The 18,346-nt window shown below is 42.8% G+C and overlaps 1 protein-coding gene across 12 annotated transcripts in view; it reads right to left on the reverse strand.

The window, feature by feature from the left end:
• The window catches only part of LOC106613452 (ephrin type-B receptor 3), a 119,137-nt gene that overhangs the window by 39,655 nt on the left and 61,136 nt on the right, over positions 1–18,346 (reverse strand). For 8 of the 12 annotated variants that reach the window (XM_045687257.1, XM_014215693.2, XM_045687252.1 and 5 more), the window contains 4 exons: positions 17,790–17,854; positions 12,992–13,697; positions 8,029–8,184; positions 5,338–5,673 (listed from right to left, as the gene is read on the reverse strand). In XM_045687257.1, coding sequence (XP_045543213.1) covers positions 5,338–5,673; positions 8,029–8,184; positions 12,992–13,697; positions 17,790–17,854 — 1,263 coding nt within the window. The remainder of the gene's footprint in view (positions 1–5,337; positions 5,674–8,028; positions 8,185–12,991; positions 13,698–17,789; positions 17,855–18,346) is intronic. The other 4 variants (XM_045687258.1, XM_014215695.2, XM_014215694.2 and 1 more) reach the window with 1 other exon arrangement.

Raw genomic sequence — 18,346 nt, forward strand, 5'->3', positions numbered from 1 at the left:
AAATAGCTTTTCGGCAAAAGCACATTTTGCAATATTCTGAGTAGATAGCTCGCCATCACGGGCTAGCTATTTTGACACCCACCAAGTTTGGCACTCACCAAACTCAGATTTACTATAAGAAAAATTGGATTATCTTTGCTGTTCTTCGTCAGAATGCACTCCCAGGACTTCTACTTCATCCACAAATGTTGTTTTGGTTCAAAATAATCCATAGTTATTTTCAAATATCCTCTGTTTTGTTCTTGCGTTCAAGACACTATCCGAAGGGTGACGAAGGGTGATGCGCGAACGCTTATCGTGACAAAAAATTCAAAATATTCCATTACCGTACTTCGAAGCATGTCAAACGCTGTTTAAAATCAATTTTTATGCGATTTTTCTCGTAAAAAAGCGATAATATTCCGACCGGGAAACCCTGTTTTCGTTCAAAGACTGATAATCTAAAATGGACTCTTCACGTGCACGCGCACACCCGTCTCATTGTTCTCAGATCGACCACTTACCAAATGCGCTACTGTTTTTCAGCCATGGGCTGCAAAGTCATCATTCAACGTTCTGGCGCCTTCTGAGAGCCTATGGGAGCCTCAGGAAGTGTCACGTTACAGCAGAGATCCTTTGTTTTCAATAAAGAGAGTGTAGAAGGCCAAGAAATGGTCAGAGAGGGTACTTCCTGTACAGAATCTTCTCAGGTTTTGGCCTGCCATTTGAGTTCTGTTATACTCACAGACACCATTCAAACAGTTTTAGAAACTTTGGAGTGTTTTCTATCCAAAGCTACTAATTATATGCATATTCTAGTTTCTGGGCAGTAGTAATAACCAGATTAAATCAGGTACGTTTTTTTATCCGTCCGTGAAAATACTGCCCCCTATCCATAACAAGTTAATATAACCGCTGTGTCAGATTTCAAAAATGCTTCACCGCGAAAGCACACGTTTGCTATAATCTGAGTACAGCGCTCAGACAACAAGCCAAACAGAAACCCGCCATCTTGGAGTCAACAAAACTCAGAAATAGTGTTATAAATATTCACTTACCTTTGATGATCTTCATCAGAATGCACTCCCAGGAATCCCAGTTCAACAATAAATGTTTGTTTTGTTCAATAAACTTAATCTTTATGTCCAAATACATCCATTTTTGTTCGCGTGTTAGGTTCACTATTCCAGACGCGTGCTTGCTAACTCCAGACGAAAAGTCCAAAAAGTTATACTACAGTTTGTAGAATCATGTCAAACGATGTATAGAATCAATCTTTAGGATGTTTTTAACATAAATCTTCAATAAAATTCCAACCGGACGATTCCTTTCTGTTTAGGAATGAAGATGAAGTCAGCTAGCTCCCAAGGCTGAGCGTGTGACTGAACTCATGCCTTATTCTGGGACACCTGGTTCCATAAGCTCTTGTTCGCTCCCTACTCACAGTAAAAGCCTGAAACAATGTTCTAAAGACTGTTGACATCTAGTGGAAATCTTAGGAAGTGCAACATGACCCCGTTAACACTACAAATTAGATAGGGATTCACTTGAAAAACTACAAGGCTCAGATTTCCCACTTCCTGGTTGGATTTTTCTCAGGGTTTTGCCTGCCATATGAGTTCTGTTATACTCACAGACATCATTCAAACAGTTTTAGAAAATTCAGAGTGTTTTTCTATCCAAATCTACTAATAATATGCATATCCGACCTTCTGAGCCTGAGTAGCAGGCAGTTTACTCTGGGCACGTTTTTCATCCGGACGTGAAAATACTGCCCCCTATCCCAAAGAGGTGAGCAACTGAAGGCAATACACAACTTCTCTCATAAGAAATGGCCTATGTGGCATCAATATGAGTCAGAAACATTTAGTCTAGTGTCAGAATTGACTACAAAGTGTAAATAGGAAAATGTTGGTCATAAAGTCAGTCTCGTCCAAAACTGAGTTTTGTAAGTGAGTTAGTTACGACGTACATGAGGGTTTTGGTATGGATTACTTACATGCCCACTTTTGCCAATTACACCAATTTCCCAGAGACAACAAATTGTGGCCCGCCCCCAGCTGCCATGTGGAGTTTTTGGACAATGTTGTCAAGTTTGCATCTGGGTGCAACACATGCACATTACATTTTCGCTCTGCAAATAGGAGTGAAAATGGGCTTCCATAAAGTTGGTGCCAACTTCCAATGCATTTCAACAATATTGCCAGATGGCCAGGAAAGGAGATGGCCAGGAATGGAATCTGTTCATTATTATATTGGTACTAGCTAGCTATCTACTTTCATTATACAACATTATTTGATAATGCTAGCAAGCCAGGCTAGCTATGATACCACAGTTGAAAGGGGAATGATACTGTAGCTAAGTAAATACATCACGCTAATGATGTGGCTCAGTTGGTAGAGCATGGTGTGTGCAACACCAGGGTTGTGGGTTTGATTCCCACGGGGGGCCAGTACAAAAAAATATAAAAGTATGTATTCACTACTGCAGGTCGCTCTGGATAAGAGTGTCTGCTAAATGACTAAAATGTGATGTAGCATGTCAGAGGAAGATGAGCAAATCTCATGTTAGCTAGCTACCTTGCTATCAACAGCTAATTGTAGGACATTTGCATTTAGTGTCAATACAGGGCAGGCATTGGATACTAGCTAATCATACGATGTAGCCAACTTGCTTTCAAACTTTCTTTCAATAAGGGTTGGCAGACACTAGCTAGCCAACTCATTTCAACTCGGACAGATATTGATAACTAATCTGGATTTGCAAGTTAGCTAGCTAGCTAGCTAGCATTCGGGGGTGTCTGCCACAACATGCCTGTTCTCATAAAAGTTTAATATGTATTTTCTAGGGCAAAAATAAGTGAAGGATGGTACTTGTGGCTTTGGCAGAAAATAGCAAAACGTGTCAGCAAGCATTCAGCAACGTACACAGCTGGTTGCATAGAAACGGCATCAGCGTCACCGGCCTGAATCTATTCTGTACTTACCGTCCCTCTATTAGCATATAAATTACTTCCAAACTAGAGAAAGTTATTTTTCTCACTACATGTTTATTGAGTGATGATATTTTATTTCATTCACAGGCTACAACCTGGTGGATTTGTTGTTCAGCAGCATCGTGGGAAACCTCCTGCCATATCAGGAGCTGTTACAGAAGTCTGAGGCAGTGGCCAGACACCAGTCCCGGTTCAGAGTAATGGAGGACACCTGGAATTCACCTAACCACCATTGATAATGTAATCAATGCTGTGTGTATATGTGTGTCTTGTATGTTGTAAGAAGGTGACCCTTTCCACTGTGCCAATGGATTACTCCTGGGCCAGAGTGAGAAATGACAACCATGCTAGCACGTGTCCCTTGTGAATCAGGATCTCTGATTGGCTATGTTCAACCGTGTATCTAATGCTGTCTTCCATGACTGCATGGTGACAGTCTTTCTCTCCCTCCCTCTGTGATATAGGAGCTGGGTCGGATATAGGAGCCAAAGTCAGGCTGCTTCATGACCAGTATCTGTGATGAGAGGGGCCTGGAACTAATCTGCACTGCCATGCCCATCAGGCGTTGGCAAACACCACATAAGGGACAAAAGGTGACTACTTATAAGACAGTACATGACAAGTGTTTAGTAATATCACCCTTTCAATACATGTCACTCATCAGGAGGGATGGAGTGTCATGCACTCCATCCCTCCTGCCAACTGACTTTACATGTCCATAACCTGTAATACATTACATAGATGGAAGGGACTTCATGACCCACTGGAGACTTGAAGACAGAACCTCACCCAGAGAGCTGTGCATGTCAGTGTGTGGTTAGACAACCAAATCCTTAAATTTGGCCAGATAGAATGCCATTCTCGTTCTGGTTAGACAGCAAATGTTATACTCTACACACAACTTATTTGTATTTTCTAGGAAAGTGAACTCATACTGTCTTTATAAGAACATCAATATGACATTTACAGCATAAAATGTTTTGTCCACTATACCAAAACCGTGTCGTGCGGGAGCGAAGCAAACTTTTGAGTCGTCAAAACCACTCAGCTTGAGGTGACAGGGGAGGGGTGCAAAATGCAATCTGTTAATTATTATATCATATATAATATGGACATATGTATTTCAATACAGACTAGCTCAAAACATTACTAATCATTGAAAATTAGAAATTACATGTTTGCACCCCTATTTTGAAAGTGGGTCTGCAGCTGCTCCGTTTGCTCCATTGCTCTGGCGTCTATGCCTGTCACCCGTGTGGCACCCGGTGCCCGACCCTTGCGCAACAATGGGGGACTAAGGAATCCCCACCGGAGCCCCAGGCACAAGCAGTGGGCCATTCCCATTCCTTTCGTGAGGCTTTGAGGAGGAACAGAAGGGAGATGAGGGACACATGGCAGCAGAGAGGGATAATCCCAGGGTCTGTCTGAGCCTGTCTAAAGAGCAGACACTACATAGAGACCCATACACAAACCCCAGCTATATATCAGAGACTTATACACAATCCCTGGCTATTGGCCTACACCAGGGAAAACTCCACACAGGAACCAACACACAACCCCAACAAATCAAAGACCAACAAATAAACCCCAGCTGTAGGCCTACATAAGGGTAAACTCAACACAGAGACCCAGACACAAACCCAGGCTATATAGGCATACAGCAGGGAAAACTACACAACTAGGAATAATACACAATACAGACATCCACACACAACCTCCATACAGCAAACCAAAGACAGATTGCATCGGGTTTTGTGGTGCAGATTACTATGGTGGCCTAGTTACCGAAGATGCTGTGGGTTGACAGTGGGTTGATCATTGTGGGCAGAACAGTGTCGGTTCAATGCCTAGCCATACAAGCAGCACTGCCTCGCTATTGCTATTTGCGGTGGTGTGTGCCGAGCGCTGTGGGCGTGTGAAATTGTCCTTCTGTAAATCTCATTCAAATGTTTTTCTTCTCAATCTTCACTTAAAATACATATATATTGTATGTAACCCACACCTACATGCAGAGGAAATGTATCTGAACAAATGTCTGCTTTTACCTGCCTTGCTGCTGTAAATCACTATTTTTCCTTGAAGCAACCATCATCTATTATCGAAAAATGCTTCACCCTATTGTAAACATCACCGATTGTAGCACACTGCCATTGTGTCCTTGAGCAAGGCACTTCACACCGCTAACCTACTTCAAAACCCTGTTCTGCAGCTGACCATGTTTTGCTTCCATTCATTCTCACTCTGTACGTGTCTTACCTTTTAGGTTAGGAACAACACAAGACATTCAAAAGACAACTGTCCGTTTCACAATGGAACAATAAAGTTATATTCAATCCTATAGACTAGCCTCGGTTTTACCTACCAGCCTGGTTAGTGGTGATGTTGACGGCGGAGAACTGCGGAGTGTACGGGCTCTTATTCGACACGCCGTTGACGGCCTGGATCTCAAAGCTGTACTGGGTGTGTGCCTGCAGGTTGCGGACCGCCACACGACGCTGCGTCAAGCCCAGGTGGCGCGGCGAGATGTCCACGTTGTCGTCGCAGCGCGAGCACATGCCACGTTCAGGCAGGCACTTCTTGCAGATGATGTTGTAGAAGATGTCACCTCGACCGCCAGAGTCGCGCGGCTCGCTCCACTCCAGGACCAGGGAGGTCTCATTGACGTTGGAGATGACGCTGCGTGGCGCAGAGGGGATGGCTGTGGGGGAAGAAAGAAGAAGAAAAAAAGAGGAAGAAAACAGTGTCAATTCATTTCAATTCAAATACGCTTTATTGGCATGACAGAAGTATTGACAAAGCAACAATATTGAACAATTCAACAGGACATGAAATATATTTAGAACAGGGAGTAGAATCTAATAGATTCTATTTCAATAGGACTTTGGTGGTAGTGGTAATGGATGAGGGTTAATTCTCTCTGTGTTTTGAGTGCTTAGAGAACTCAATATGAAATAAACATTCTGTGAAACTCTTTCTGTAAGGAGGAGAGCGTATGAGAGCGTGTGTGTTAGTGTGCGGGCACATGCATTAGTGATGCACGGATTGACTCATAGCCCGCAGTTCCCACAGTTATATCAGGGCCAGCGGATTTTGGGTCATGAAATATTGTGTGGATGAAGGGCGGGTGGATTGAATAAAGAGAAAACAATATCTTTAAAAATCCATAAATGTATAATTCTTGTGCAATTTATATCTATAGGCTACATTGAGGTTTTTCTTTCATTATTTTAGGCTATTTGGCATTAGTGTGTAAGCCTAAGCTTAAGGGCCTAACTGTACACGAGCCAAATAGCATACAGAACAAATGCTGTTGGGAACGGGCAGGAAAATTTGGATCCACAAAAAGGACAATGCCGGAGTTTAATTCAATAAGAGAGTTGAAAATAAAAAGGGAGGGTCATAAAAGTAATGTTTGGGAAAGATTTGGTGAAGTGGTAAAAGAGGAAGGTAGCAGTGCTAGCTAAGTTATATGTGAAGATTTTTAGGCACTATACAAATTCAACAGTCCCAGTCAAGACGGGGACTTCAAATAGGTCTATGGCACGTCAAGGGAACTGTAACCTACTGTTCAGATGAGTTAAATGGAAACTGAAATCTCACATATACATAATATTAACTCCTGCAGAATTAAGGATTTCTTGCACTAAAATTATAAATCAAACGTAGGCAAACATTTTACTCGGGAACAGGAGTGGAGAAATATGATTTCTTTCAGCATCTTGAGAGAATGCAAATACGCTGTTAGATATCATCTGTAGAGGTGCTATCTTTATCAGCATCAAAAAAGCTGATAGTATTTCAACCACATAACATATGCATCCAATTCAAACTGAAATCTTTTCAGAAACATGTGTCGTTTTCATAGATTTCTGTTACTTTTACAACCGGTCAAACAAATGTCATTTGGACATCTTGCACAGAAAATCACAATTGCGATTGCAATTTTTCTCCAGTCCCTAAATGTTTTTGCTCCGGGAAAGAAGCAGAGATAACAGAGAACTTTACAATCAACTACATTGAAGCATTCATTCTCTCTATTTATGATGTTATTCTGGTGAGCAAGGGTTTAATTACTCTTCTAGGGCAACATATAATGACAGAAGAGAAGCTGCATATATCTAATTATAGACTAACAAATAGCCTACCAAAATGTTTGAAATTATATGCAGAAACATATATAAATCAGGCCAAAAAAATCCTGCAACCCCTGTCAAAAAAATGTTACACCGTATCTGACTGTAGCCTAGAGCACATTTTCTATATTAGCAGGTCAGGGTCGGTTGCGGGCCTCAGATTTTCACTTTATCACTTATAGTCGGGCGGTTGCGGATGGGTTATTAGCAATTGCGGGCGGGTGCGGGTAAACAAACAGCTGACCCGCACACCACTAACGTGCATGCCTGCCTGTGCACTCCAGTGCGCATGCATGAATATGTGTGTTTGTGGAAACAGCTAAGGGGGACAAGAGAGACTCTTGGCAGCAGCGAAGCAATTGTTATCCAATTATTGTGGCCTTATCTCTGCCTGCTCTGTGGGAGAATCAAACAAACCTCCTAACAACAAGAGAATATAGGCCCTCTGTTCACCACAAGTGAAAGGATTACTCCCTGTGTGTGTGTGTATGCGTTTTCTCTTTGCTCTTAACTAAGACACATCCACTAGATCAATTCCTACACTCTGCCAGTGAGAGGTGGCGGCTGCACAGGCGGATAGGCTACGGTGTGCAAAAGGCACTGATAACGTTGGGATAGCGCTTGGAAAACATTGGGAGAGTGGCTGTGTTTGTTGTACATGTGGCAATGTGGGAATGTTCTCAGGCCCTTCAGAGAGTGCTGATAAAGGTAGTGAGTGAAGGTCATAGTCCAGCGAGAAATTAATAGTTTCTTGAGTGTCTTGGAAGAGGTCGTGAATGGCTTAATGGCTGCAGAAGTGAACACACAACAATACCCACAACCTCAGTGTATATTCAGGCCCTTGAGTGTAGTAGCATATTCTAATGTGTGTTGTTTGTTTGTGTGTATGCAGACAGCAACTAAATGAGAAAAAAACGTACTGGTGCAGGCATTGTCAGGTGAGTCTGTGTCTGAGCGGTAGTAGCCGTTTCTGCAGGAGCACAAGCTAGCTGCTCCAGAGCTGGTCCGGCTGTTTGGTGGGCAGGGAGTACAGAAGCCCTCACCCTGCTTGGATTTGAACGTGCCCGGGCTGCAAGCTGAGAAAGGGAGAGATCAAAGGAGTGAGTCCAAAAGCCAGGAACTACACAGATAAGGTGGACAAGATTAACACAGGTGAATGAAAGCACTCATTTGAATCTCAAGAATAGCAATATTGTACCTGTGTAAAGCTCGGTTGTAGTTGTTTGCATTTGCGTGTGTGTGTGTGTGAGTGCACGTTGTCTTGGCACTCTCTCTGAGCGTCTGTGATAAACGATGGCTTCCGATATGATTGACAGCTCTCACTGCCGTGTGTGTGTGTGTTTGTTTGTTTTTGTTTTCCTTTTTTCCGCCTCTCTGGAGAGCACATCCCCCAGCAACATTATAGGAAGAGGGCATTTGAAGAAACACGCAGTCCTTTGCATAAACCCGTGCACAGATGCACACACTGTCATCCCAAATTACTAACACACCCCTCATAACAAACACACACACTAGCGTGAAGCCTTCCTCTGAACTCCTTCTCTTATCCCTGATACACACACAAATGTATGCACACACACACATATGCACGCTTGTACACACGCACACAGACGTACACACACATATATGCATGTTTGCATACACACTTAAATATACACTTGCACAAGCACACACATATGCACACACATATGCACACACACACACACACACACACACACACACACACACACACACACACACACACACACACACACACACACACACACACACACACACACACACTTTCATGACACTTGGTAACAGCCTTCACTTCCCAGTAACATGCTCTAAATACTATGAAGCTTTTCTCAAAAGTGAGCCTATCATCTTCCTTTTTTCAAATCAATCCAATTTACTGCAACACTAATGGATAAAATATCTGCCATAGAGAGAATTTGTTCTCAATGATAAATGGTAAAAGTAATACATTAATACATAAAATAAATCAATAAATAACGCCTCAAGCAGAGAGCGCATAGTATCTCTGATGTGTAGAGTTATAACATTGTCGACCGGTGCCCTTTGTAGACTCCCTATCAATTTTTACAGGGCCTGTTTAGAAGTTTATAATTGATAAGTTATGAGCTAGCATGCAGGACAGGTAAGCATCGCACAGGCAGTAGATGGCACTCTGATCCGGAACATTCCAGCCATCTCTTCTCTTATCTCTCACTAAACTGTCTTGTTAAAAGATGAGTGGAGGTGGTATGTTAATAAAAAAGGGAAGGGAAGGTAAGACAGCAAAGTTGCTTAGCATGACCTGCTATGCCGCTAACTCACTCGTCAATGTCAAGGTTGCTTGGTTTTGGTTCAAAATGTTCATTGCTGTGTTGCTACTGGGTTTGTTTGCTTCCTGTGGAAAGTATCATTTAGAAATGAGGTCAGTGGTAGCACTGCGGGACTGGTTCTTGTCACATTTGTCACCGTTTCGCTGTGTGTGAAGGTATAATATTGGTACAAAGCCGCATTAGCTACTGAGTGGTGTGCATTAACACTGAGTGTATTTGTTCTTCCACCATTAATCACAGACACCCACCCCAACAAAAAGTGCTAACATCCTGGCATGATAACATTTTTACCTCAAATAACATTTGTCTTCTTAGTCATGTTCGTGAACATGCTAGTTGTGCTTGTGAACTTTGCAACTATGCAAATTGTTTTTTCAAGGTCACTATGAAGTTACAATGCATATCATATTCTATCATATTGTCCAGTTTAAAAATATATATTTCGGTCAATGAGAACTTGAAAAGGCGAATATTCAGGTTTGATGGGCACTATCCCAACTAAAGCTTCCTCTTTAAACCTGCAACCTGATCAAATTCCTCCTTTGGCCACCTTTCCTTATAGTTCTCGGCTGCCAATGACTGGAACAAATTGCAAAAATCACTGAACCTGGAGACTCATAACTCCCTCTCTAACTTTAAGCACCAGCTGTCAGAGCAGCTCACAAATCACTGCACCTGTACATAGCCCATCTGTAAATAGCCCATCCAACTACCTCATCCCCATACTGTTATTTAATTTTGGTTCCTTTGCTCCCCACTATCTCTACTTGCACATTCATCTTCTGCACATCTACCACTCCAGTGTTAAATTGCTAAATTGTAATTATTTCGCCACTATGGCCTATTTATTGCCTTACCTCCCTTATCTTACCTCATTTGCACACACTGTATATAGAATTTTCATTTGTGTTATTGACTGTAGGTTTGTTTATTCCATGTGTAACTCTGTTGTTTGTGTCGGACTGCTTTGCTTTATCTTGGCCAGGTCGCAGTTGTCCGTGAGAACTTGTTCTCAACTGGCCTACCTGTTTAAATAAAGGTGAAATAAAAAATATATATATATACATATATACATACATACATATATATATAGAAATGTGAATTATAGAGCTGTCATTGTCATTGAAAGCAAGTTTAACATGCTGACCACACCGCTTGCATTGCGTGCACGAGCGTTGCAAAATAAATTTACACATACATGTTATTCAATCATTGCACCCACACTGCTCGTGAACGAGCGTCTACGTGGCCAGGCGCTAAAATAGAACTTAGTTCTATTTGTGATGCTTGACGCACTGCAAGTCCCGCCTCTCCCATCTCCTCATTGGTTTTTAGGAGCATATACCCACGGGCCATCTCTTCATTGGTTTTCAGGAGCATATACCCACATGGGTGATTGAAAGATTAACTGATATCCACACCAGTCCCATCAGTAGTGGTAATGCACCTTAAAGTTGGTTGCCAACCACCATATAAAGTCCAAAGAAGAAGAAGAAGCCTGAAGGAGAGATTACTAGAAACAAACGTTTACCGTTTTATCTGTGGATTAATTGCCAGAGTAGAGGACCTTGTGCATTTCAGGTAAAATAACAACCCAATGTTTATATCCCAGGACAAATTAGCTAGCAACAGCAAGCTAGCTAAATTGCCATACATGTTTAATGCTTTTTGACCTGTCCCCAAATTTATATCGTTGGTTCAGAGTTTGTTTTGATATTTCAACCTGCGTGTCCTGATCGCGTCTGGTGTGGGTGGACAAAATCAATTTGCGCGCAGTTTGGTCAGCATGTGAGAAGCGATAGATATGTTCTATGTGCGCTATTTCTATGCTTTCCGTGTTTAAGTTTTGTTTTTGCGTCTTTTACTTTCAGTTTTGTACACCAGCTTCAAACAAGTTGAAAATACAATATTTTTGGTTATTGAAAATATATTTCCACAACAGTTTAGATGGTAAATGATTCACATGAACTGAAATTAGGTGAACTATTAGAATTTCTGCATATTGCAGCTTTAAACGAGGCAAGTTGTTATGTGTGAATGATTGAAAGTGCTGATCAATTGCTTCCAGTGAGGTAAGAAGTCATCCCCTTTGCTTTCATCTTCCATTCCCTTCGAGCATCACTCCTGACAGGGCGAAGAGGGGGAGAGTGGAGGGGGTGAAGGGAGGATGAGGAGGAAAAGGCAGAGAAAATACTAATCCTGCAGGCTCTTTTTTTGCAGATCTCTCCCTCCTCTCTCTCACTTCCCATCTCTCTCTGTTTTTTTTTCTCTCTCTTTCCTTCCCCCTCTTTCTCTCCCTCTCTCTGTCTCTTACCCTCTTATGCAGAGCAAACGGCTTAAGGAACTGATTAGGATATGTGCTGAAATTGGAAGTGAGGAAGCAAAAAATGAGTGGGTTTAAAAATGTGGGGCGGTAGGGAAGGAAAAGAGAAAAAAAAGTTATTGATTGATTAATATTCATGTGGATGTCCTCACCGTGCTCTGGTGGGGCATTAATGAAAGCTTTAGATAAAGGAAGGGAGGGGAATACATAAAGAAGGAAAGAGGGGGAGGATAAGGAGAGAGTGAGAGAGAGAGAGATTTTCAGGTAGAAATGCAGAGAAAGTCACAGAGAGAAAAAAAGTCAGAGGTTGGCAGAGAGAGAGAGCAATGGCTCGGAAGAGAGAGCAGTAGATAGATAGATACTATAGAGGGGATAAGAGAGTGAGAAAAAGGGTAAGAAGAGACACGACAGGGAGATTTATCCCCTGTGGTTTCCGGTCGACTTGTTTAGAGAGCGTTTTTTTAGGCCCAGTCGCCAGGGCTTTGCCCTTGAGCTGCCAGAGGAGTTTTTAACCACACACCTGCCACTAGATTTACTGTGCCCACACTCCATTAAAGGTGGGCACACATTCAATAACCTCCATTCAACACCATATAGGGAGCTAGCTCCCTTTCTGTTCTTCTTAGACTTCAAGATCCCTAAGCCCCCTTCCCTACTTCACACGTTCTACCTTTTTTGATCTCTTTCCTGAATCTCTAATCCCTCTCCTCTTTCTGTTAGCAGGGTGGTATGAAGTACAGGCCTGTGTGGTTTTTTACACACCATGCATCACAATCAGCCCTGCCAAACGATAACTGACAGCGGCCTATCTCCCCTGCTCTCCAACGTTCCACTACCCCCCCCCCATCCCTGCCTCCCCACTCTGTTATCAGTACATTTGAGCCCCGCCCTGCTGTTTTAATTCACCTTGGTCTGGACTTCTGTGCACCTGTTATGTTCTCTATCAGATCTGGCCCTCCTAGATCTCTCCAGTTTGCTCCAGTGTCATATAGGTTACTGACAGCAGCGCCCAGGCGTTTTAATTATTCATCAACTCACTGTCTGGGAAAATTGAGGTCAGGAGAATAGAGGCTCAGTTGAGAGAGTGCCACTGACTATATGATGTGTTGTGTTGTGTTTCTCGCTGTTTCATGATAGTTGGGTGTAAATGTACAGTATCTGGATGCATTTGGCACAGAATGGCTGCCGTCAAAAGGAACAAGAACATTGGGTGATGGCCGGTAAAAAACTCACCCTGACATTGTGTGTCCTTGATGTCACACTCACCCTGACACTGGGTGTCCTTCATGGCGGGCTCAAACCCATTTGCACAGGTGCACGAGCCAACAGGAACCATCCACTCGCCGTCCCCATTGCAGTACAGCTTGAGAGGCACGGACACCTCGAGAGCGTTAGAGACACATGTCCCTGGCGCGATGACCAGCGACGTGGCCTCGGCCCCTGTGGCCGTCTCGGGGAACACGGCGAAGTTCGCAATGGTAGTTGAACACTTCTTATAGAAGACCCGGACAGATATCAATGACATACAAGCCCCCAGGTCCTGGAATGCCAGGTAAAACCCAACCTTGGATAGAGGTCCGAAGCTCCGCACTTTCGTGTTCACCCTTCCCGACTCCAACATGGAGAAACTCTCATCGGGTGCGATGGTGTCCACCTTCACATAGGGGTTCTCCATCCAGAATGGACTTGTCTCCGTGGCCGAGTCTGAGTCGGACTCATAGTAGAAAAGGTTGAAGGTCTCCTTGCAGGAGCCGGGGATGTTGGGGATGCTGTTGCAGTCGCGCACTGTGAACTTCATCTCCACGTAGACTCGGAGGACATCTTTGCGTGGGATGAAGTCACTGCGCAGCCAGTTGTTCTGATTGCTCTCCCGCACGTTGCACACCTGGTACGTCCGAATGGGGTTCATGGCATCGTCGTAGCCGCTCACCTCCTCCCACTGTGGATGGAGAAAGAGGGAAGAAGAGAGGGAGAGAGAGGGAATGAGAGAGAGAGATGAGTGTTAGGGTCAAACAAAGGTCAAATGTCCTATAATGTATGCATTCTTAAACACATTGTCACACATACACACTCTCACACACACATGATAGCTAAGGGATGATGTAAGGAGTGTGTTAAATGATTCCATCTCTAGTCTGTTGGTATAAGTCTTAGGTGTGGATGACAACAGCAGTACACAGCACATCCAGGGTTTGTGAGGCATTTAACATGATGTACAGTGCTCTGTGCTGGCCTCAGATACTAAGTCCAATAACACAATTCGGAGAGAGAAATTAGGTGAGGCGTTAGGAACGGACAGATGAAAGATGAAAAAGGAAGTAAAATGTTTGGTTTGTGTCTTTTCAATTACGCCCCGATTGGCGCTGTTACGTTGAGGGCCTTTTCCACCCGCACCGCGGCCTTTCATCTCTGGTTACCACGGTGATGAGTCAGGAAACAAGGGACGGCGAATTCATCACAATTACGGCGGAGTGTCAACCCGGGTGCGTCCCAACTGAACAGCACTGGTTGTTTACCTCATTCTCCAGATTCGCTGCATCGCTTCACAAGCAATTACTCTTCAATTAGGGAGCTACGATCGCATCGTCCTCTACAGCTTGCGAAAAGAAACGTGTAACCTTTTCTCTCTTTCCTTCCTACTTCTTTATCTCTCACCATTGGGAGACAAATACATAAATTACTGAGGCAAAGCTCTGATTACGGGTTTCATTAAATGAAAATATGTATGCAAATTGGCAAATGTTTAAAGTGTTATATACAGAAAATACATAAAAGGCCTGGTTGTGTCTATCTTTTAATGGCACCTAGTTTAACTTAATGTGTTTCTCAATACATGACTCCACTTGGCTGAGGATGTTTAGAACGATAACGTCAATCAAAACAAAACAGTCCGTTCAAGTTGGGCCAAATGGAAACATGCTTAGTACTAGAGAATGTCATCCCATACCCTGGGCTTCCTGCTAAACTGAGCTTGAATCTGTGCTCATCTCAACTGTATTTTTTTTTGTTGTACCTTTATTTAGCTAGGCAAGTCAGTTAAGAACAAATTCTTATTTACAATGACAGCCTAGGAAAAATGGGTTCCTAGGCTGTTACTGGCCCAACGCTCTAACCACCAGGCTACCTGCCGCCACACACTGTATGTGTGAGGTTTGCTGTTTGTATTGCACTGTAAAGAAGTCAGTCAGAGTTGACGTGGACCATCATTCACACAAAGAGATGCCTCCCTGGCCACCAGTGTCACGTTCTGACCAGTAAGGGGTTATTTGTTATTGTAGTTTGGTCAGGACGTGGCAGGGGGTGTTTGTTTATGTGGTTCGGGGTTTGTTGGGTTATGTTATTATGTAAGAGGGGTGTTTGTTTAGAGTGTTCCGTTTTTTTGGGCTATGTTCTTGTTAGTTTATTTCTATGTTAGTTCTAGTCGTTCTATGTCTATGTTTAGTTAATGGGGTTGACCTTCAATTGGAAGCAGCTGCTCCTCATTGCTTCTAATTGAAGGTCTTATTTAAGAGGGGTGTTTTTTCTATGGTATTTGTGGGTAGTTGTCTCCTGTTTAGTGTCTGAGCACCTGATAGGACTGTTAGTGTCGTTTGTTTGTTTTGTATACGTGATTTGTTTGTTTTTCCTTCTTCACGTTAAAAAGAAGATGAGTATACACGTTCCCGCTGCGTTTTGGTCTGATCCTTACAACACCCGTTACAACCAGATCATATTTGAAAACTATGTTTGCATATAATGACAGGAAATTCTAAACCTTTGCTGGTATTCTTTTGTGCATTATTTAATTGTTTATTAAATTATATTCTTAGCTAAATACATTACTATTTAATAGTAGTAGCCATAATACATAATACTATTTGATAGTAGTAGCCATAATACATAAATGGCACCATGCAGGGTTCTATATATTGTAAATGAGAACTTGTTCTCAACTAGGCTACCTGATTAAATAAAGGTGAAATAAATATAAAAAATAATAATAAATATGGAACCATTTTGGTTCAGTGAAGAAGAACTGTTAGTGTTCTGATCAAAGAACCCTATAAAAGGTGCATTTTATGCATTATGGCTACTACTATTAAATAGTAAAATATTTAGCTAAGAATATAATTAGCTAAATAACAACTCCGGGACAACTCACAGGCAATGTCTCAATAGTGGACAACAGCAGTAACGGCAGTCTTTGGAACATGTACAAGAGCCACGTTTGACTAGGCCTTCAATTTGCCACCTCTGGGGGAAATTAGTTTACCACAGAACTTTGGACGCTGCCGAAATACAGACAGAGAAAGACAGAAAATAATGAAAGATTTCTCTCCGAGGCTGAAGACTCTTAATTAGGGGCCTAATATGGATGTAGCGGAGGCAGGCTATTCATCTAGCAGGACCCTCTAGACCTGTGGAGAGAGGGGGGCTTAGCTGAGGATCAGGCCCAGCGAAGGCATTAATTTGTGAGCTATCTGCTGGAGTCGAGACCATCGGGGGAATCAATAATCACCAGCCAGGTCAATGGGACGAGAGAATCCATGAAGTGTGAATGGGTATTTAGTTCAGTGTAATATATTGCCCAGTGTGCAAGAGGGCGATAGAGGGTGTGTGTGTGTGTGTGTGTGTGTGTGTGTGTGTGTGTGTGTGTGTGTGTGTGTGTGTGTGTGTGTGTGTGTGTGTGTGTGTGTGTGTGTGTGTGTGTGTGTGTGTGTGTGTATGCGTGAGCGTGTGTTTGTGTGGAGGTCAACCCCATGGGACCACACGTACAGCACAGATGCCGACACTTCACGCCAGCCCTGCTTACCAAACCTGAATGAATTAAGTAGGTTGTGTGAAAGAGGGTCAAATTCTTTGGCATCAATTTGGAACAAGATGAATAGTTATGCAAGCTTTACAAGTCAACTCCTTTTTCCTTTTGTCCTTTACAGTCAAAGGCTCTACATTTTACTTTCAGATTCACTGGGACCTTGGTGCAGCCGGGACAGAGGATGTGAGGGGGATGTGAGGACTCAGGCCTTCTTCCAGACCTGCATACCAACCGAGGCAGCTAGATAACACATAGTCAAGGATTAGCCATAAATGCTAGTTGTCACACTAGTTTCATCAAAGCTTAGTGTGTAGCAAAGTTAACATGTGCCTAGCATGTACCAGCCTGTAAGCCCATGTGTGGTCTGCTAATAGAACCATGCTAATAACTGTCATTAGAGCTGTGGGCTCCTGCATGCTACATGCTACAAACTACATGCTGCATAATAAGGGATACATGCTTTAGGCTACAGGCTACAGGCTGGCTGGTCGCTAGCAACACCTTGTTATCTGTTTCTGTGAAACCCCCTGGAGGCTACATACTGAGCCCAGGGAGAGCCATTTACTCCGCTAGCGCTTGGAATTCCCCCTTCAACGGCTATCTGTTTGGGGAGAAATGGCATGCCCAATGTGCATGCGTGCACAGACACATACAGACACAGATGAGAAAAATCCAGACGCAGACATAAACAGATATACAAGAACACACAGCTCACTTTACGTACACATTGCACACACATACACACGCTTCCATATCTTGGGCAGAATGGTATGTGGAGATACTGTCTATCACACATACACAAACAGAGGTCAATTTGTATCAGACCCTAGCAGCACCACGCTGCATCACACTGGTGTGTTTGCCTCTAGACCCTCCAGGCCTGGTATTGTCATGTGGAGAGGAGATGCCGCTCAGTCTATATCTGTGTTTGTCTTCCTACGTCCACACACACAACTCTGTAACAGACTAATGTACAAAGCGAGAAGAGGTAGCCTCCCTACACAGAGAATGTGAAAGAGAGACAGTGACTCAGACCTGGACGTGTACCTTCTCTCTTCTCTGTTAATATTGCTGCTGGAGTCACTATAATGAATGTTTTGTTAGGCAGTTAAATAAAAAATTTAATAAAAAAAACTTTACATACATTCATTGTGCATACATACACACACATACACTGAAACACAGAGAGACACACATGTGCGATCAAACACACACACACACACTCCAACAATTTACCCCAGTTTCAGGATGTGCGGTCCAGGCTAGTTCTGTTGTGGCCCACTTGGTGTCCATTAATGTTTCTGTGAACAGACAAAAGGAGACAAATACTTTAGCGAAAGAGGAACTAACACAGACGAAATCAAGTAAACCTTCAACAGTTACCAAGATAGCGGCATCATAAAAATACCAGTTCCTTCTGAAGTAATCTGCCATAATGAATAGAAGCATTGACATTCCCCCAGTAGGCCTGACCAAAGTATGCTGAATCCAGGTAACTACCTTGTCCAAGGAGAGGAAATTACTTATTGAGACGGTTACCACCACTCAGTAAGCTGCTAAACTTGAATAAAAGATTCTACATTTAGCGTAAAAAAATATATTTAATGTAAAAAGACTGGAGGAACAAGACATCTAAGTGGGTGATCTGGGAAGTGTTGTAGACATTTTATTTTGTTGCTCGTTTTACTAATTTAATTTAATTAGACATGTTTTTACAGGGCCAGGAAACAACCATGAGTGTCATTGAGAGACTATTCCGCTTCTTAAGCATGTTCAAATGAGGACACTCACAC

This window comes from Salmo salar, chromosome ssa10, assembly GCF_905237065.1.
Source record: "Salmo salar chromosome ssa10, Ssal_v3.1, whole genome shotgun sequence".
Classification (NCBI taxonomy): domain Eukaryota; kingdom Metazoa; phylum Chordata; class Actinopteri; order Salmoniformes; family Salmonidae; genus Salmo; species Salmo salar.